At 50.6% G+C, this 19,893-nt stretch overlaps 2 protein-coding genes and 1 pseudogene across 13 annotated transcripts in view; 1 reads left to right on the top strand and 2 right to left on the bottom strand.

Annotated features, from left to right (window-relative positions):
• The window catches only part of DNM2 (dynamin 2), an 82,704-nt gene extending 79,860 nt beyond the window's left edge, over nucleotides 1–2,844 (bottom strand). For 6 of the 12 annotated variants that reach the window (XM_045774632.2, XM_045774637.2, XM_045774631.2 and 3 more), the window contains exon 1: nucleotides 2,517–2,843. In XM_045774632.2, the coding sequence (XP_045630588.1) occupies nucleotides 2,517–2,677 (161 nt within the window). In that variant the 5' untranslated portion in view covers nucleotides 2,678–2,843. Of the gene's footprint in view, nucleotides 1–2,516 lie in introns of all 12 variants that reach the window. The other 6 variants (XM_045774638.2, XM_045774636.2, XM_045774630.2 and 3 more) reach the window with 2 other exon arrangements.
• Nucleotides 2,845–4,213: 1,369 nt separating this feature from the next.
• QTRT1 (queuine tRNA-ribosyltransferase catalytic subunit 1) lies at nucleotides 4,214–12,363 on the bottom strand. Its single transcript, XM_045774597.2, has 10 exons — nucleotides 12,072–12,363; nucleotides 11,807–11,875; nucleotides 11,570–11,708; nucleotides 8,554–8,632; nucleotides 8,338–8,453; nucleotides 6,138–6,276; nucleotides 5,806–5,881; nucleotides 5,577–5,686; nucleotides 5,397–5,484; nucleotides 4,214–5,290 (listed from the first exon to the last, which is right to left on the bottom strand). The coding sequence occupies exons 1-10, from the start codon at nucleotides 12,312–12,314 to the stop codon at nucleotides 5,138–5,140; spliced, it is 1,212 nt and encodes a 403-aa protein (XP_045630553.1). The 5' UTR covers nucleotides 12,315–12,363; the 3' UTR covers nucleotides 4,214–5,137.
• Nucleotides 12,364–12,424: 61 nt separating this feature from the next.
• LOC148108988 (5-hydroxymethyl-dUMP N-hydrolase pseudogene) lies at nucleotides 12,425–15,658 on the top strand (annotated as a pseudogene).
• Nucleotides 15,659–19,893: the final 4,235 nt, after the last annotated feature.

The raw sequence follows: 19,893 nt of genomic DNA on the forward strand, positions 1-19,893 counted from the left end.
GAAAACCAACAAGGAGAAGGCAGTGAAACGGAGCAGCCCGTGCTGATCCCCAGGCACAGGCCCTTGACATACTCTCTCGTTTGTTCCTTGAAACCAGCCAAGATATCCACGGTAAAGGTCCATGGTGCAAAGAAGCAAACAGGTTCTCATTCAAAATGAGGCCTGCCTGCCGTCCCCCTACGGCAGGGCTTGGTAGCTAAGAGACCTTACCCACGCTCCAGAAATAAAAAGAAGTTAGCTCTGTTGAGCAACCCATACCCAAGAAGCTTTTTTACAACTCTGGTTCTCAGGCCCCGAACTAATGCTCTTAACGATCAAGGTCACATTGCAGGCTTCTGGGAGGAGGCTGCCACAGGAGCCAGCTCAGCTGTAGATGCCTGGGTGGGTGGGTAAGAGAGAAAGGCAAGGGGCAGAGAGACTGAGGGGAGGTGGGCCAGGGAGAGATACCCCAGGCCCCAATTCCTCACTGAAGGGCCTTGAACAAGAGTGCTCTGCTGAGCCTCAGTTTTCTGCTCTGTAAAATGGGATCATAGTGTCAGCAGGCTTAAATACAGTCCAGTGTGTAACCTGAAAGCACTTTCACTCTGATTAGTTTTTGTTGCTGATTCGAAAGGAAGCAGCATGGTGAGTAACAGCCTGTCCATGTCGACCTACTGTGTGCCAGGCACTGTGTTAAGCAAGTACTTTCAACACATCATGTCCCTGCATCACGGCAACAGTCTTGTCGATGGACCATCACCCCGTTTTTAGGAAGGGAAACTGAGGCTCAGAGAGGCCAAACCACCTGTGCTAGGTCACAAGGCAAATGAAATGGACAGGACTTTGCTGTGCGCCCATTGAAAGCCTGGGCAGGGAGGAAGATAACCATGCAAAGGAGCCCACAGCCCAGCCCAAGGCTCAGCCCAGGCCCAGCTGACCCCAAGTCCACACCTTTCCGCCACAGTGGACAACAGGCAAGGCGCCAGAGACAAAGCAGCAAAGGAGGAAATTCATGCCGCTGCGAGCAAAACTCCAGGCCTCCGGGAAGGCAGGGCGGGGCTGGGCACCCAGCTGGGTTCCAGTGAGCCCTAGCGTGGTGCCCTTGGGCCAAGGATGAGTCTTTTCTGAGCCTCCCTGCTCATGTCTAAGGTGGGGATAAGAGAACCTCCACCTCACTCGCTGTGGGGTTCAAGATGCTGACAAAAGAACTCAGCCTGGGGCCTGCCCAATGAACATTACCCCTCAACACCGATAACAACCACAGGAATAATACCGATGACTGTGATGTTATCACTTGGCAGCCACAGGCACAAATGGAGTCCTTCCCAGAATGGAGAAGTGACAGCCCATCTGGGAGGCAGAGAAGGGCAAGAGGCGGGGGAAGGGAGAGGAAAGAACCAAACACCCCTGGAGGCCACACGTCCAGCTCTCATTCATCAGCTTCCTGAATCCTGGAAACAGCCCAGCGAGTGGAGTTTGTCCACTGGACAGATGGGCAAACTGAGGCTTCTCAGGACTGCCCAAAAGCCTGATCAGGCTCCAAAGAGGACCCCCAATCTGCAGGCTTTCGCCTGGAAGCAGCCTCTGTGTTCTGGGGCCCCAGAGCACCCTGACAAGGGCCGGAAAAGAATCCTGCAGAAAATCCCCCCTCTCCCCAGGGTCCTACTTACAACTGATAGGGAAATTCAGGTTTCATCCTTCAGCTCCCTTGTCCTCTGCATGCTCCCTCCACCCCCTCCCTACTGCAGACGTGGGGCCAGACAGCCTGCCAGGGCACTGATGGGCAGACTAAGATAAGGCCAGACACCTGTACAGACAGACAAAAGGATCCATTCGGGAGAGAAGCCAGCATTTGCCTGGGACCAGGCTTTAGAGTCAGCCTAGGAGAACCAGACAGCAGAGTCCCCTAGGGTCTGGCCAGCCCGTCAGACTGCGGAGGCTAGTCAGAGGCACGACTAAGTGTAGTCTGAGAGGGGCACGGACGGGCGGCCAGACAGCACAGGTCACCCCAGACAGCTAGCCAGGCAGCAGGGGGCCGCCCTGAGGGACTGGACAGATGGAGAGCCAAATGGTGGTGGCAAGGAGTTCTATCCAGGACAGAGAGAGAGCCAACTAGACGGCAGGGGCTGCTCCAGATAAATGAACAGCCAGCCAGACCACAGGGGTCGAACTAATAGGTATCTAACTGGCAGGTTTCGGACAGACAGAGAAGAGGGCCCTAACCCTGATCCACAAGCAACCAGATGGTAGAATTCGGCCACGAAAGCTGGGGACCAGAAGAGTCGGCGACGGTCCACCGCACTTCCTGGCCCACGCCCCCCAGTCGGTGAGGCGCCCCAAGGGCCTGAGCAGGCTCCCCAGCCCCTGCAGGAAGCCCTCCGCCCAGGGCGTCCCACAGAGCCCGCCTCCCTGTCCCCGTCCCCGTCGCGGGCACGCAAGCGCCGCAGTTACGCCGGCTGCGCAGGGCGCGCCATTCCCGGTCCGCCCTCCGCGCCCTAGGCCGCCGCCCGCTCGCCGTCGCCGCCGCGCTCGCTCACCGGCCGACGAAGTTCTCGAGCACCGAGCTCTTGCCGGCGCTCTGGCCGCCCACCACGGCGATCTGCGGCAGGTCCAGGTGGCAGCTCTGGCCGATGGAGCTGAAAGCGTCCTGCAGCTTGTTGACCAGCGGGATCAGCTCTTCCATCCCGCGGTTGCCCATGGCGCCGGCGGCCCCGGCCCGAGCGCCCCGCGCTCCCCGCCTGCCCCCGGCCCTTAACGACGCGGTCCCGCGGCGTCCGCGGCCGTTGCTCCCCGCCCGCCCGGGCCTCGGCGCGACGCCCGCTCCCGGCTCGGCCTCACAGTCGCCGCCTCATCCGGTTCTCAGACGACACCCGACCCGAGCGACCTCCCGCCCGGGCCCCGGGGCTGCGCCCAAAGCCCTCACGCCGCCCCCGATTAGCCGGTCGCTCTGCCACTCGTACACACAAGCCAATGAAAGAGAGGCATAGGCCTATGGTTGAGTGAACCTTCCCCCAGAGGACCTCCCGGTGGGCTCATTGGACTCCAGAACTGTCGTTTTTGTGCGAGAGCCAATAGCGTGGGGGCAGCGAGTTGTCAAGGCCAGGAGGCGGTGCCTCAGGAAAAGGCAATGTTGGCTCCGCCTATTGCGGGAGGTCCCGGCGGCAAGATAATGCAAAGTCTTATTGGCTGGAAGACCCGCCAGTCAACAGTGCTGGCCAATGACGTTAGGGATCGATTCATAGACTGTGGTTTGTCACTTGGCACTACTTAGTTCCCTAAGAATTCCCCATTGGTTTATATAAATATCACTCCGTTCCTCCAGCCAACAAAGCCGAAGAGAACGGGCTTTGACCTCCGAATCCTGACTTTGAGAACTTTTCTGTCAATCAAAGAATCTCCCGTTCTTGTGATTGCTGTAGGTCTAATAGAGTCTTCTGGAGTAAAGGATAAGGCCCATCGTACTCGCCGAAGGGCGACACCTCGTGGTGGGACCCGGTAGTGATCGCCGCTTCTGAATTTCCGGCCTCTAGAGAAAACTACATGTCCCAGAATGCATCTCGGCCCGGGGCTTGCAAACCAACTTTTCGCGCGGGGTTTCAAAGCGCTTTGAAGAGGAGTCTGGTGTTGATAATTCCTAGGGAGAGGCGGACTAGCGCTGCATTGTTGGCTCTCATTTTCATCCGTATAAAGCCTCACCTCCACACTTTTGCAAATGCTGTGCCCTTTCCTAGGAATACCTTTGCTCACGCCCCGACTTGATTTGGCTAACGCCTGCAACGTTGTTCCCCCATCGTTCAACTTGAGCGCATCGTGACCTCTTTGAGTACCCAATGAAAGTCAACGGATCCTCTCCCCATGGAAAGATTATTATTCTGCAGTCGGTGTTGGAGGTTCTGGGAACTAGGAATCTTGACCTCGTGGGAAAAAAGCAGGGGACAGGTGGAAGGATTTTACGAAAAGAAGTTATTTGATTCCCCTGGGCATAAATTGCCAGAGAGAAGCCCAATAAGGAGTCAGATGCAATGGATGTTGAGAAGTGGGCTGATGAGGCAGTAACAGGGGAATGGAGGAGTGGCCAATGGTATATGCCCTGCTCTAAGACCTAAAACCCCAGTCTCGAGAGAGGTGGGCAAAGTCAACGGACAAGGCTTGGCACTGGAGCCCTGACCACAGTGGGGAAAACACCCTACACCCCCTTCATTGAGCTGGTTAAATAAATACTGTGCAACAGCTGTAAGACAGGAAGTCTTCATGTTCTGACGTGTAAACAATTTGAAATATACTAAGAGGGGAAAAAAAAGGTACCAAACCGCACATAAAGGGCGCCCACATTCATGAAAAATATATACACATGGAAAATCTCTGGAAGAATACACAAACTGATCAAATAGTTGCATTTTTATGCGATTAGAATAGTGGATCCTACACATTGTACACATGGATTACTTTTTCAATATAAAAACCCTTATCTTCTAAGAACACTAGCCCGTAATTGGCCCCATCTAGGTTAGATCATGCGCCTATTTATTTGCTCACTTCATTCCTCTGAACCTGTGTCCTCATCTGTAAGACAGGGAATGCAGCTACACATGCATCATAAAGTTGTAAGAACTAAATACACACGACAACCACTTAGAACAGTACCAGGCACAGTGTAAGCACCTGCTAGGTCACACCTACTGTCACCATCGCTGTTTACTGACAGGAAAATTAAGGAGTCAAGGCTCAGAGCATGAGCTCTGGAGCCGGCGGGAGCTACTTCTCAGTGGTGACCCTGGGCAAGCTACTTTCCCTCTAAACCTGTTTCCTCACCTGTGAAAAGTGGGGGAACAAGTGCCGATCCTCAGGGTGGCTGGGGGGCCTGAGCCACAGGAAACAGGATGCAACTCCCGTGCTGGGGTGCATCGTCCATGCTGGACCGCACCAGGTGGTTTCCAGGGATCAGCTGCTGCTACGGTTACTTATTATTATCAACAGAGGGTGGGGGGCGGGGAGGAGACACAACACGGCAACGACACATTGGCCACAGTGACACTCAGAGGAAGAAGCAGACCAAGACAGGCCACCCTCCCAAGAAGGCACAGATACACTCTAAATTAGAATAATAATTTAAAAAAAATCCTTCGATACCTCCCATTCCCTCCTCCTCCAAGCCAGATCAACTCAGTGTGATCCCCACCGAGGCCAGGGCTTCAGTGGCCCAGGTGGGACACAGGGTGGGGTCCCCATACATGGTGCCCATGAAGTCCCGTACGAAGTCAGGGAAGCGCTTCTCCACAATGCTGGCACGCATGGCGCTCATCAGCTGCAGCTGCAGGGGGCAGGGAGCAGCCAAGGTGTGAGCCAAGGGGCCCTCGGGCCCTCCCCCCCCCCGCCCCCACTGACCCCATGCCTGGCCCGCCCTGTTGCAGGCCCACCTGGTAGGCGATATTATGGACAGTGAGGTGGTGCAGGGCGGCCGTGTTGTCACTGTGGAGCAGTGCGTGCAGGAAGGCCCGGCTGTGCCTGTGGACAGGAGGTTGGGGCTCAGCCCCGCGGAGTCCTGCCCCCCCCCCCCCGCACACCCGCCCCCAGCCCCCAGGCCCATCCTCCCCTACTTCTGGCAAGTGGGACAGGCACAGTCAGAGTCTATGGGCAGGAAGTCCTTCTCATACTGCTTCTTCTTCAGCTGCAGGTTCCCGGTGGGCACCAAAGCGGAGCCAAAGCGCTGGGGGAGGGGTGGAGGAGGGGAAGGGAGGTCAACCAGGTCTTCATCCTCACCGGCCCCGCCCCCACCTCAGCCTCCCCAACCCCCAACCCCCGTCTGCCCCTTGTCCAGGGCCTCACCGCTGTCCGCGTGGGGAAGACACAGTCGAACATGTCACATCCAAGAGCCACGCAGACCACCAGATCAGTGGCATAGCTGGGAGGAGGGCCACGGGGGGAGGGAGCAGAGAACCTCATGCCCTGGTCACACACCCAGGTCTCCCCCCACACATACACTCCGACTCCCCAGGGACTGGGCCACATTCCCTCTGAACCACCCCCAGAGGAAAGCCATGTCCTCCTTTAGTCCCCTCCCAGGCAGGGCTGTGTCCTTCCACCAACGCCAGCGCAGGCAGGAGTCCCCAGGAACCCGCTCCCCACAGGTAGGGCTGTCTCCCCTCCCCTCCACATACCCGACCCCCATCAGGTATCGTGGCTTGTCCTTAGGCAGCCTTGAGGTGCTCAGAGCCACCATTCTCCAGAACTGGCCCTTGCTCTCGCCCCCGCTCAGGCCCCCGATGGCGAAGCCCGGCACATCCCTCTTGGTCATCTCTGGGGGGACAGGGCAAGGTGAGGGGCCACCAGGCAGAAGAAAATATACCTGTTCCTCTGCAGCCCCTGGGGGGAAGACCCTGCCCAGACCACCACAGTCCCTCAGGAAGAGAGAGAGAGACATGGGGAAGGGGGGGTGTCTGTCTGTCTTTCCATCCGTCTGTCTAAAGGCTGCTGGTGATCTCAGCTACCATATGTTGAGTGCCTGCCGCGTGTGAATTCCCTCCCCTCCCTCCATCCTCAGGCGAGGCCCACAGCCTGTGCTCCCTTAACGGCCACCAAAGATGATGCCAGGTATGTTTCAAAACTGAGCATTTCCCAGATTTTAGAACAGCAAACATCCCACATGCTGGACAGCAGCCTGTCCTCAAACACTGAAACGTGTCAGCGGCAACGCATGAAGAGACGCCCAACAACGGTGGTAAATAACCCCATAGGTCTGGCCTGGCCAGCAAAGAAGTTGGTTGGAAATTCCTGAGTGTGCTGCATTTCAGAAGTGGGCTACTAGGCTCCGGAATCGCAGAGAAGGGGCGGCAGCTCTGCACATTTTTGGGGTGTTTGGGGCTTGACACTAGCCTGAGGCCGCATATGCCAGAGGCTAGATTTGAACCCAGGTCTAGCGTCCGAGCCCAGCTGTGTCTTGGGCCCCCGTTGCCTAGTTCAACCACGGGAGGCCAGAGCATCGACAAGATGGACCCGGTCCAAGCGTCAGGTTTCGAAGCTGGAACGAGCAGCAGAATCCACTGGGGACAAGTTGTTCAAATGTGGCCTCCCAGCCCCCTCGCCCCCTCCCTGCTCACCGTGGACTCTGATCCAGTCGTGGGGGAGAACCCAGGTGGTGCTGGTGCAGTTAAGCTTGGAACACTTTGAGAAGCATGACCAGCGTGGCTGAGAACTGAATTTGCTAGGGCAAGACCGGTGGGGTAGGTTTTTTTTTTAAATGAGAGAACAGAGGATGCCAGAAAACGTTTCACGTGTAAGGGTAACATTTTGTGAAGTCTTGGTTACTGCTTTCAACTGTGTCCACACATACTGAGCTGTGACGTGAAATGTGTCTCTGCCTGGGGGTCTCCGTTAAAAAGGCTTACTGGGCCGGGAGCTGGCACAGCTTGATCACAAAAGGAATTACAACAAGGGCAGTGTGCACAACAGTACACACTGATGCCAGGTACGGGCACAAGACTTGGAACAGACTTTCCCGTTTATCCTCACTTCGACCCCATGACATTGGGAATATGTGCCCAAAGGAAAAAAGGGAGGTTCAGAGAGGCCAAGCCACTAGCCCAAGGGTGCACAGCCATGAGGCGGCAGATCAGAGGTCTGGATCCAGCCAGACAAACTGTAGGACCCAGAGTCTTGCCTATGACACTTCATTGCCTTTGAGCCCCCATCTCTGCCTCCCTTTGTCTCCTTGGCCACGGCCTTCATATAGGCCTGTCGCTCTTCCCCTGGGCAAATACCCCAACCTTTTCATGGGCCTTCTGCTTCCTATCCCACATGGATTTTTCCATGATGCCCCTTTGTCCCTGTCACTCTCCCACTCAACAGCCCTCCATGGCTCCCCAGTACCTCAGCATTGTATCCGAGGGCCTCGGATGTCAGCACAATGCCCCGGGACCCACCCCTCACTCCTGACCCGGGGGAGGAGGCACCACCTGTACTGCAATGCTACAGGTTCTAGAGCCGAAGAAATGGGTCCAAATCCCAGCTCTGCAACATCCAAGCTGGGTGGTTTGGGTAAGTGACTGTACAGCTCTGTGGGTCAGGCTCCTCTTCTGTAACTCAGAAACCTGGTAGTCTCCACCTTACAGGATGGGTATGAAAACTCAGTGGGTCAATCTGTGACCGGCATATGGCATAGCATCTGGTGAACACCCCAAAACTGCTAGCTATCAGAATTACTATCATCCCGCCAACATTCTAGTCTGTTCTGCCTCCGGGCCTTTGCTTCAGCTACTCCTGCCACCCATTAACAACCACCATCAGCACCATCACACGCCAGGCCCGTTGTGGGGCCCTCAGTGATGGACAAGCCCCGGACGGACCAGCACATGGCTCTACCTTCGAGGCAGGTGGCCCGCAGATCCGCGTCTAGCCCCCCCTGGATGATGGCAAAGAGGTTCTGCTTGTCTGGCCGCCGATGGGCTGCAATGCACCGGTCCAGCCAGCGGATTGACCTGTAAGAGGGCCCCAGTCATGAGCCCCAGGGTAAGGCGACAAGGCTACAGGACTAGGATCCTCTCCCCCTGATACACACACACACACACACACACACACCTGTACATGGCCTCCTCCACGCGTGGCCCCGTCACAGTGCTGCTGACCACGTCATCCAGTTGCATGATGATGTCTGAGCCTGGGGGTGAGACAGAAGCACCATCATTGGGAAATTCGCTTCCTGTTGGGGACCAGCTGGGCCCTGCAAGTCCCTCGGGTCTTGCTAACTCCCACGTAGCCCCCAAGTCTGTTTATACAACAACCAGAGGGAGCTCTTTAAAATACCCATTGGACCTTGCCTCACCCCAGCTAAAACCCTGCCCAGGCACACAGGATAAAATCCCACTCCTGCCAAGTTACCCTTCAAGAGCGAAATGTTGTCGCTACAAAGTGACCCGCCATGATGCGGCGGGCAAGAGCATACTGGGAGCCCAAGTGACCATCAACAGGGGTCTGACTAAATAAATCATGGTCCAACCCTTCACAGAATGTTCCTTTCCCACAATTCCAAAATCTAGAAACTTCTCAAAACCAAAAACTTTATATTACACTTATGGCATAACTAAGTTGGCAACAAAACCCAAGACAGTTATAATCTTTAATAAAATCCGATTTAGCAGGTGACTTATTCAGTCTTAAAAAAAGGAAGAAAATTCTGACACATACTACAACTTTGTGGCCATTATGCTCAGTGAAATAAGCCAGACACAAAAATGACAAATATTGTAGGATTCCACGTATATGAGGTCCCTAGAGAAGTCAAATTCATAGAGACAGGAAGTAGATGGCGGGAGCTAGAGACTGGCGGAGGGGGAGGGAGAGTTAGTGTTTAATGGGAACGGAGTTTCAGTTTCGCAAGACGAAGAGTTCTGGAGACGGATGCTGGTGACGGGTGCACAATAAAGCGAAAGTGCTCAGAGCCACTAAATCAGACACTTAAACACGGTTATAGCGGGGGCGCCTGGCTGGCTGGCTCGGTCAGTAGAGCGCGCCGCTCTCGGTCTCACGGTCATGCATTCAAGCCCCACGTTGGGCATGGAGCCTACTTAAAAAAATAAGTAAATTTTAAAAATAAATAAAAAGGGTTAGAGTGGCAAATTTTTTTAATGGTAAATTTTATGTTATACATATTTTGCCACAGTTTTTTTTAAGTGGAAAAAGGAAAAAGGAAAGTTCAACAGGGTGCTGCCCCAGACCTACCAGGATGCTATGTATACTGAATTATCTTTATAAAATAGTACACTTCTGAATTGACCCGAAGAATTTCAGATGAGGGGCTGTGGATTTATACATGTTAGAAAAGCTCAGGGGAGGGGCACCCGGGTGGCTCAGTCAGCATCTGCCTTCGGCTCAGGTCATGATCTCCAGGTCCTGGGATCGAGCCTCACGTCAGGCTCCCAACTCAGTGGGGGACTCTGCTTATCACTCTCCCTCTGCCTCTCCCCCTGCTTGTGCTCTCTCTGTCTCTCTCTCTCTCAAATGAATAAAAACAATCTTAAAAAAAAAAAAAAGCTCAGCGGAATATTGCCAACATACATCATTACAGGAAAAAAGCACAGCACAGCACACAAACCAAAGATGGGGCAAGCTGAGAATCAACAGGGATCGATTCAACTGGAAAAGACTGAGACACAGCAAATACATTTAAACCCAGGATTTAATAAATAAATCAATAAGCCCATGATTTCATGGTGACCCTAAAAACACTAAAGCTTAATCACTGCTCGAGGATGCTAAGTAATCAATCCATGAAAACTAGTAAATAAGGGAAAGAATGAATCCCACTTTTCCTGTATGAATTGAACTACTTGGTCTCCCAGGAGTAGGTGAGGGATGTTTCTCTTTACAGAAATAATCTGGCTGATAAATGAAGAAAGAATATTACCACTTTGGAACTCCTAATGGCCTGAGAGTCCCAGGCAAAGAGCACTGATGGTGCCCTGGGAGACCCCAGCAGACACTAGGCGCTCCCTGATGGAAAGATACACACTGTGAAGCCCTCTTGCCAAAGGAAACCTGAACCTGACTCTGGCGCAAACCTCAAGATCTGACTACCACCTACGGTAAATCCAGAAGGCAAGAGAAAACTGTTACACAGAGCTATGGGGGTGTGATCAGCAAAATTCAGATCCTGTGACACACCATGGGAGAAAGGAACTCGCTTCTTCAACGAGGGGGGGGGAAGGAAGGAAAGGGAGGAAAGGGACGAAGGAAAGGGAGGGAGGAAAGGGAGAGAGAGAAAGAAAGAGAGAGGGAGGAAGGGAGAGAAAGAGAGAGGAAGGAAGGAAGGGAGGGAGGGAGAGGGGAGGGTGTGGGGAGAGAGGAGGGAAAGAAGGAAAGAAGGAAAGAAGGAAAGAAAGAAAGAAAGAAAGAAAGAAAGAAAGAAAGAAAGAAAGAAAGAAAGAAAAAAGAAAAAAGAGGTGCCTGTGTGGCTCAGTCAGTAAAGCCTCTGACTCCTGACTTTGGCTCAGGTCATCATCTCCTAGGTGGTGAGATCTAGCCCCACCTTGAATCCCACCTTCAGCTCCTGCCTCAGTAGGGAGTCAACTAGGGATTGTTTACCTCTCCCTTTGCCCCTCCCCCCTCAGATAAATAAATAAATAAATAAATAAATAAATAAATAAATAAAATCATTTTAAAAAGGAAGAAAGGAAGGAGGTAGAGCTAGAAACTACATAATGTGCACTATATATAATATATATTAAAAAAGAAACGTTCATTGTTTTTATCAAGGAATGAGGGATAGTGATGGAAATAGGAGGGATCGAAAGCTTCCCCCATCCCCCTCTTTTGCTCTCATTATTTCAATATTATCTTTGCCCCGCCAATTTGCCATTTAAGAGAAAGAATAGCATTAAAGATAATAATAAAAGCTCCTACATGTCAGGCCCTGTGTTAAGAGATTCACAAACATTACGTCATTACTTCTGCGAACTATCCTCACTTGAGTTGGCTCGTCTGAAGCTCAGGCAGCGGGAGTGACTTACCCAACGCCGAGCAGCGCTTAAGGAACGGGCCGGCCTCACCTCCACCCTCTAGAGGCGAGGCAAGAGCAGGGGGCCCGGGATTCGCTCACCTAAAGCGTTCTGGATCTCCACGGACTTCTCTGGGCTCAGAAGGGTCTCGTCGCCATCGTAGGGGGAGCGGAAGCGGACGCCCTCCTCCGTCACCTCGGACAGGGACACGAGAGACACCATCTGGAAGCCGCCGCTGTCCTGGGGGAAATCGCACCGCAGGCCTGTCAGGGGGGTGGGATTGGAGAATCTCCTTTTCTGAGAAGTGCCCTGAGATCCCGGCCCCGACTCCACCTCACCGTCAGCAGATTGTGGGGCCAGTTCATGAAGCCGTGGAGACCGTGGGCTTTCTGGATCAGCTCGGGGCCCTGGGTTAGAGGAAGAAAGGATCAGGTTAGGGGTGAGCGCTACCCTGAGGGCGCATCCCTCACGCCCAGCACAAGGCCCGGGCCACCGGGGGAGCTCAATACACGTTTGTCGACTGACTTAGAGTATGCCCCTGCCTCGGAGGTGCCCGTACTCCCCACTCTCGGCCGCCGCCCCACCAAGGCAGAACCCACCCACCGGCCTCAGACCCAGATGGTAGGTGTTGCCCAGGCAGATGCGGCAGCCCAGGGCGTCCAGCTGCTCGGCCGTGATACCCTTCATAGTGGCCTGCGTGCCCACGGGCATGAACACGGGAGTGGCTACCGGCCCGTGCGGCAGCCGCAGCTCCCCTGCCCGGGCCCTGGATCGGCTGCACTCGGCCACCAGCCGCATGATCCGCGGGGCCGACTCAAGAGACGTCGGGCTGACTGCTGCCGCCATCTTAGCTAACGGAACCACGTGGACACTGCAAAACCTTGGGCGGCGCCATGTTGACCGAGGTCACGTGAGGCGGGACTCGGGCTGTCGCTCTGGAAGTGCGTGCGGGAACCATGGCAACGGACGCCGGCTTGCTCATTCCCGCGGAGCGCCCAGTTTGTTCCCACTCCCGGCATGTGGTCGGGAAAAACAAATAGTGTTATGGGTTCGAATCCCACCCCGGTGAATTACCTGCTTTACAGTCAAAGCCCGTAAGCGTTAATTTTCTCCTCTGTAAAATGGGGCGAATAAGTGTCTTTCGGCATTAAAAACGTTGTAAAAGGGGCGCCTGGCTGGCTCAGTCGGTAGAACATGCCACTCTTGATCTCGCGGTTTTAGGTTCAAGCCCCACATTGGGTGTAGAGGGTACTTAAAAATCTTTTAACAAATAAATTAAAATAAACTTTGTAAAGACCGAGAGGTATGGATATATAGAGATCTTAATAAGCTGCCTTGCACAGGCTTTTGTCTATCTTGCCCATTGATTTGTCCCAAAAACGTAGAACAGCACCTAAGCACACAGTACGTGCTCAATATACATTGGTTTATACAATGAGAGAAAGAATCCCAGATTTACGGAAGAGAAGACTGAGACTCAGAACCTAGCCACATTTATTCGTTCATTTATTCAGTGTAGACCTACATACATACCTACGAGTGCCAGCCTTCATGCCGCACAGGAATGAGAGAGGCTGGGTCATGGATTTATTGAGCACTGTGTTCACTAATAATAACAAAATATTATATAATATATAATAACTGTTATTATTGAAAATGGAGCTGATATCTGTCCCGGTCAGCAGAGGGCAGCATTGCCCCAGAATCCTTCCTCTCAGTGGCCCACTGGCCTCAATTGTGCTGATTTGAGCAAGACTCTGACCTTCAAGGAGCCTTGGGGACTAATAATGCCAGCTTTTTGGGGTGGTGGAGAGTCTTCACTGAGGCCAAGTCAGGAAAACGCCCAACCATGATGTCCACCTCAGGGCCTTTGCACTTGCTCTTGCCTTTATCTGCAATACTCTTCCCTTCTGATTTTCCCATGGCTGGCTCGTATTTTATCAGTTGTTCCTGGCTCCCCCGATCTTAATGCTCCACCCCTATCACTCTGTATCATGTCCCTTATAACTCATATTGTGCTTTTAAAACCTCTATACATTGGGGTGCCTGGGTGGCTCAGTCGTTAAGCGTCTGCCTTCGGCTCAGGGCATGATCCTGGCGTTCTGGGATTAAGCCCCACGTCAGGCTCCTCCGCTATGAGCCTGCTTCTTCCTCTCCCACTCCCCCTGCTTGTGTTCCCTCTCTCGCTGGCTGTCTCTCTCTCTGTCAAATAAATAAATAAAATCTTTCTTTAAAAAAAAAAAAAGACCTCTATACATTGACAATGCCCAAATTTTTATTTCCAGTGTAGTCCTCTCTCATTGAACTCCCATCTTCTCTTTGCAGACGCCTCCTTCACATCTCCACCGGGTGTCTATAGGCACTGAAACTCTAGATGTCTAAAGCAGAGCTCCTGATTGTCTCCCCAAGCTGGCCTACATCCTTCCATCTTCCCCTTCTCAGCAGCTCAATCCTTCCAGGAACTCAGACCAGAAACTTACGGGTGGTTCTTGGCCTCTCACTGTCTTACTCCCTACATCTGATTTATCAGCAAATTCTAGCCACTCTGCTTTCAAAATCTATACAGAATCGACTAGTTTACACCCCCTCTGTAGCCACCAGCATCTCCTGCCTGGATTATTACAGTACATACCTCACTGGTCTTGTGGCTTCTGTTCTCTACTCGCCATACAATATACCTGAAGATATTTTAAAGGAAATGCTTTCAACATTTCCCCATTATGTATGATACCTACTGTAAGTTTTTGGAAGATGCACCGTATTAAGTAAAGAAAGGTCCTTTCAATTCATAGTTCACGAACAGATTTTTGTCATAAATAAATATTTATTGTATGCTTTTCCAGTATCTGAAGTAGCCATATTATTTGGCTCATTTAATTTAAAATGCCCAAGGACATGAATTTATTTTCTTATTTATTAACACATTTATTTCCGTTTCTGTATAAGCTCACCTTGGTCATGGTATCTTTTATACACTATGGCATTTTACATTAATTTTAATTAATTTTTTGTGTAAAATTTTTGCACCCCATCTGTTATAAATTATATTGGTCTATAGTTTTCCTTTCTTGTACTGTCTTTGCCTGAGTTTGGTGTTCAAATATCTATTTGATGGAAGAAATTATGCGAGATTGGAATTATCTCTTTCTGGAATATTTTATTGGCCTCACTTGTATATCCGTCTGGTTATGTTGTTTTCCTTGAAGAATTATTTGTAGCTACTGAGCTAAGGTTTTTATTTGTTTGTTGGTTTAAAAACACTCTATGCGCAACATGGGCCTCCAACTCAGGACCCTAAGAGTGATCAAGAGTCGCGTGCTCTACCGACTGAGCCAGCCAGGTGCCCTACCCTGATTCTTGATAGTCTCAGGGCACCTGGGTGGTTCACTGGGTTAAGCGTCGGACTCTTGATCTCACTCAGCTCCCCTCTTTGATCTCGGGGTAGTGAGTTCCAGCCCGGTGTTGGGCTCCACGTCCAGCGTCCAGCCCACTTAAAAAAAAAAGAAGAAGAAGAAGAAGTTTCACTGGGTATATACTTAATAAGTTGACAATTATTTTCTCTTAGCCCACCAAACATATTCTGCTGTGGCTTCTGTTATCCATTATTACTATTAAGAAGTAGGGTCTTGGGCGGCGGCGGGAATGTGGCCAGCCGGGCAAACCGGGCCACCTTGCCCTCTTCTTCCGCGGGAACATCCGCCAGGAGCCGAGCAGGGGGATTGTGTCCCGGCTGCGGGGCTGCAGGGCGGTGCTCACGGAGCACGTGGCGGCCCCAGAGCTGGGCGCGGGTCAGGAAGAGGCTGCTGAGGCTGAGGGTGACGCAGGCTCATCCACGAGCGGGGACCTGGCCCGGCTGCAGCAGACACACGTGGTGGTGGCAGAAGTGACCCAGCCATCGTTGGGTGTAGGCTATGAGCTGGGCCGGACGGAGCACATAAGCGAATCCTGTGTCTATTCCATCCGCGGTCTGGCTGAGGGCTTCCAGTCATGATCCCGGGAGCGGCGGACGGCTCGAGGTTCCAGGCGTCAGACTATGAAGAGGGACAGGTGGAGGTCACACTGGATGGATACTCTGAGGCTGACCCTCCCTAGGAGGTGGCTGCCTCCCCGCGCCAACCGCTTGACTTAACCCCACTTCCATTTCTTCTTCTAATCCCAGACTCGGCTCTAGCACCCTTCGTGCCTCTTAGCCCCAGCAGCAAATTAAAAGGTATGTTTAAAATTCTAGGAGGAGAAAAAGGAAGGAAAAGGAAAACAAAAACAGAAGTAGGATCTCAATCAAAACGCTATTTCTTGTGATGTGGTCTTTCTGGTTTCTTTAAAAAAATCATTCTTTTGGGGGCACCCGGGTGGCTCAATCGGTTGAGTATGTCTTCGGCTCAAGTCATGATCCCAGTGTCCTGGGACCAAGCCCCAAATTGAGCCCCACATCGGACTCCCTGCTCAGGAGCAGTTTGCTTCTCCCTCAGACCCTCCCCATGTCTGTGCTCCATCTCTCTCTCTCTCTCAAATAAATAAATAAATAAAATCTTTTTTTTTTAATCTTTTTTTTTTAGAGATTTTATTTATTTATTTGACAGAGAGAGAGAGAGACAGCCAGCGAGAGAGGGAACACAAGCAGGGGGAGTGGGAGAGGAAGAAGCAGGCTCCCAGTGGAGGAGCCTGATGCGGGGCTCGATCCCAGAACACCGGGATCGCGCCCCGAGCCGAAGGCAGATGCCTAACAACTGAGCCACCCAGGCGCCCTTAAAAAATCATTCTTTTTTATTTGCCATTTTGCAATTTTATATGATGTGTCTCAGTGTGGATTTCTTTTATCCTATTTGAGATTCCCTCAAATTCTTGGATCTGGTGATTGGAGCCTTTCCATAATTCTGGAAATTCTGTTATTCTCTCTTTGAAGAATTGCCCTTGCCTCAAACAGCCTCAGCACAGGTGGCTGAGAGCAGGGCAAGAAATGCTGAGCTGCTGGCCCTCCTGAGAGGACGATCGCCCAACTGCGGACGAAGGGCGGGCAAACCTTACACCTCTGCTTGCCCCCGTCTGGAGTGGAGTTTCCACCGCACCCAACGGGTGGAAGGAAGGGAGGTAAAAGATATCAAATACCAGAAACACTCACTATTCTAACTGAATTTTCTCACAGATTTTCTAGAATAGTTGTTTCCTCATTTACTGTGTGCCCTTAGGACCACTTCCAGAGACAGTTAAGGGCTGTTATTTTACCACTTTTCACCAGTGTCTCTGGGGAGGGGATATGCGAGGACCCTCATGCTAGCATGCAGGAAAATGATTCCCTTTAATATTTTTTGATGTTTGTGTTTCCCATTCAAACATCAAATACATGTGAGGGGCTCCTGGCCGGCGCAGTCAGTAGAACACGCAACTCTTGATCTCTGAGTCGTGAGTTCAAGTCCCACATTGGGTGTAGTGATGACAAATCTTTTTTTTTTTTTTTAAGATTTTATTTATTTATTTGAGAGAGAGAGACAGCCAGCGAGAGAGGGAACACAAGCAGGGGGACTGGGAGAGGAAGAAGCAGGCTCCCAATGAGCAGCATGCAGCCCGATGTGGGGCTCGATCCCAGGACCCCGGGATCACGCCCTGAGCCAAAGGCAGACGCTCAACGACTGAGCCACTCAGGCACCCCTAGTGATGACAAATCTTAAATACATTTGAAATATATACATATATCAAATCATTATGTTGTATACGTAAAACTAATACAGGGGTGCTTGGCTGGCTCTCTTGGTAGAGCGTGCAACTCTTTTTTTTAAGATTTTTAAATTTATTTCAGAGAAAGAGAGGCACAGAGCACGAGCAGGAGGGGCAGAGGGAGGGGGGGGAAGAGAATCTCAAGAAGATTCTTTGCTGGGGGCGCACGGGTGGCGCAGTCGTTAAGCGGCTACCTTTGGCTCAGGGCGTGATCCCAGTGTTCCGGGATCGAGTCCCACATCGGGCTCCTCCGCTGGGAGCCTGCTTCTTCCTCTCCCACTCCCCCTGCTGTGTTCCCTCTCTCTCTGTCACAGAAATAAATAAAATCTTAAAAAAAAAAAAAAAAGAAGATTCTTTGCTGAGTGCAGAGCCCAAGTGGGGCTGGGTCCCATGACCCTGAGATCAGGACCAGAGGCGAAACCAAGAGTCAGACACTTAACCAACTGTGCCATCCAGGAGCCTCAGTGTGCAACTCTTGATCTCAGGGTTGAGAATTCGAGCCCCACGTTGACATAGATTTTACTTTAAATAAACAAACAAATAACCAAGCAAATAAAACTTATACAATGTTATATATCAATTATGTCTCAATAAAACTGGGGGGAATCTCTTAGCACATATGAAAAAAGGTTAAAATGGTAAACTTTATATTTTATACATTTTTCCACAGTAAAATTTTTTATCACAGTAAAAATTTATATAAAGAAATGAAAACATGTACACATGAAAAAATACATCAAATACAATGAAAATTTTGAAAACAGAGGAGTGTAATAAGCTTTACTGAGGATTCAGTTTTCATTAAATAATCTTATTTATGGTTTTAAAATAGATAATATATGGGGAACCTGGCTGTCTCAGTCACAAGAGCATACGACTCTTCATCTCAGGGTCATGGGTTTGAGCCTCACATTGGATGTAGAAATTACTTTAAAAAATAATAACTAAAATTGATAATATAGAACCATATGCTTTTTAAAATGTGGATAGAATGTATGCTGTGAATTATCTTTCCCACTCGTGTCCCCTGTCAAAACAGTTCTCAGCCCTTAATATTAAATAATGGTTAGTATTCATTCTTGTCTATACTCACAGACATTTGTCAGCATATATTAGCAAATATGTATTTTCTTCCTGTTGCTGTTGTTGTTTTTGATTGATTCATTTAGATATACTATGGGTTTTTTCATTTTCTACAAGATTTCATACTTTAATACTTTTTATAAATGGAGTCTTTGAACTGCCATTTTCCACTAGTCATAGATCATTCTCTCATGGAATTGTCTCAGCAACATTCCCAACATTATGATTTACTCCAAATGTAAGTTTCATAATAGTTATTTTATAATTCAATAGCAGGGGCGCCTGGGTGGCACAGCAGTTAAGCGTCTGCCTTCGGCTCAGGGCATGATCCCGGCGTTGTGGGATCGAGCCCCACATCAGGCTCCTCCGCTAGGAGCCTGCTTCTTCCTCTCCCACTCCCCCTGCTTGTGTTCCCTCTCTCGCTGGCTGTCTCTATCGCTGTCAAATAAATAAATAAAATCTTTGAAAAAAAATAATTCAATAGCAAAAAGGAGGCATGAGAGAAACTGCCTGTTGGCCCTCAGTGCCTATCCCATCTATTCTAATAAAATCATTATAGGGGCGCCTGGGTGGCTCAGTCCGTTAAGCATCTGCCTTCAGCTCAGGTCACGATCCTGGGGTCCTGGGGTAGAGCCCCAAGTGGGGCTCACTGCTCAGCGGGAAGTCTGCTTCTTCCTCTCTCTCTGCCTCCTGCTCCCCCTGCTTGGGCTCTCTGCCAAATAAATACACAAAATCTTTTTAAAAATCATTATACCACACCTAGTCCCTGTGGTTTACTTTATGTTTCATACGATTATGTGCCTAAGATTTATTTGTGTCGTATTTAGTTGTGATCCATTCTTTTCTTCTGTAAATCCGCGTATCGTCAGGTATTGGTATAAATGTATCACAGGATACTTATTCATTCTCTAGCCAATGAACCTGTGAACGTTTCAGTGTTTTTGTTCATTTTTGCTGTTATAAACAGCTCTGCTTGACCATCTGTGTACACATCTCCTTGTACACCTGTGCAAGAATCCTAGGAATGGACTCGCAAGACCCTAGACCGGATGGATATTCAACTTTACTAGGCAGCACCAACTTTTTTCCAGGCGATTACAGAAATTGACCCCTACAATAGCAGTGTAAGAAAGCGTCCTTGTGTCAGACGCTTAACCAGCTGTGCCACCCAGGAGCCCTGGCGTGCAACTCTTGATCTCAGGGTCCTGAGTTTGAGCCCCACGTGAGTGTAGAGATTATTTTTAATTTTTAAAAAGACTTTATCCATTTATTTGTCAGAGAGAGAGAGGGCACAAGCAGGAGTGAGGGGAAGAGGGAGAAGCAGGCTCCCCACTGAGCAAGGAGCCTGATGCGGAACTCGATTCCAGGACCCTGGGATCATGACCTGAGCCAAAGGCAGGCGCTTAACCGACTGAGCCACCCAAGGCTCCCAAGATTACTTTAAATAAATAAATAAATAAATAAATAAATAAATAAATAAGGAATCTGTCTACTCTTCCATTTTCAGAACTCTTCAATTCTGACAATCAGGTATGTGTGAAACAGCGTCTCATTGGGGTTTTAGTTGGCATGTCTGTTATTCTTACTGAGGTTGGACATTTTTTCAGATGTTGGAGCCATTTGCCGACAT

This window comes from Ursus americanus, chromosome 14 (assembly GCF_024610735.1).
Source record: "Ursus americanus isolate L20-20 chromosome 14, mUrsAme1.1.p, whole genome shotgun sequence".
NCBI lineage: Eukaryota > Metazoa > Chordata > Mammalia > Carnivora > Ursidae > Ursus > Ursus americanus.

What these genes read in the sequence shown, in the direction of transcription:
- QTRT1 (XM_045774597.2), bottom strand. Translation starts at nt 12,314, where the DNA reads ATGGCGGCAGCAGTCAGCCCGACGTCTCTTGAGTCGGCCCCGCGGATC. An exon ending in GCGGGCCACCTGCCTCGAAG is followed by an intron (nt 6,277 to 8,337) that starts GTAGAGCCATGT and finishes CTGTCCCCCCAG; the next exon opens with AGATGACCAAGAGGGATGTG. An exon ending in GCCTGTCCCACTTGCCAGAA is followed by an intron (nt 5,485 to 5,576) that starts GTAGGGGAGGAT and finishes TCCTGTCCACAG; the next exon opens with GCACAGCCGGGCCTTCCTGC.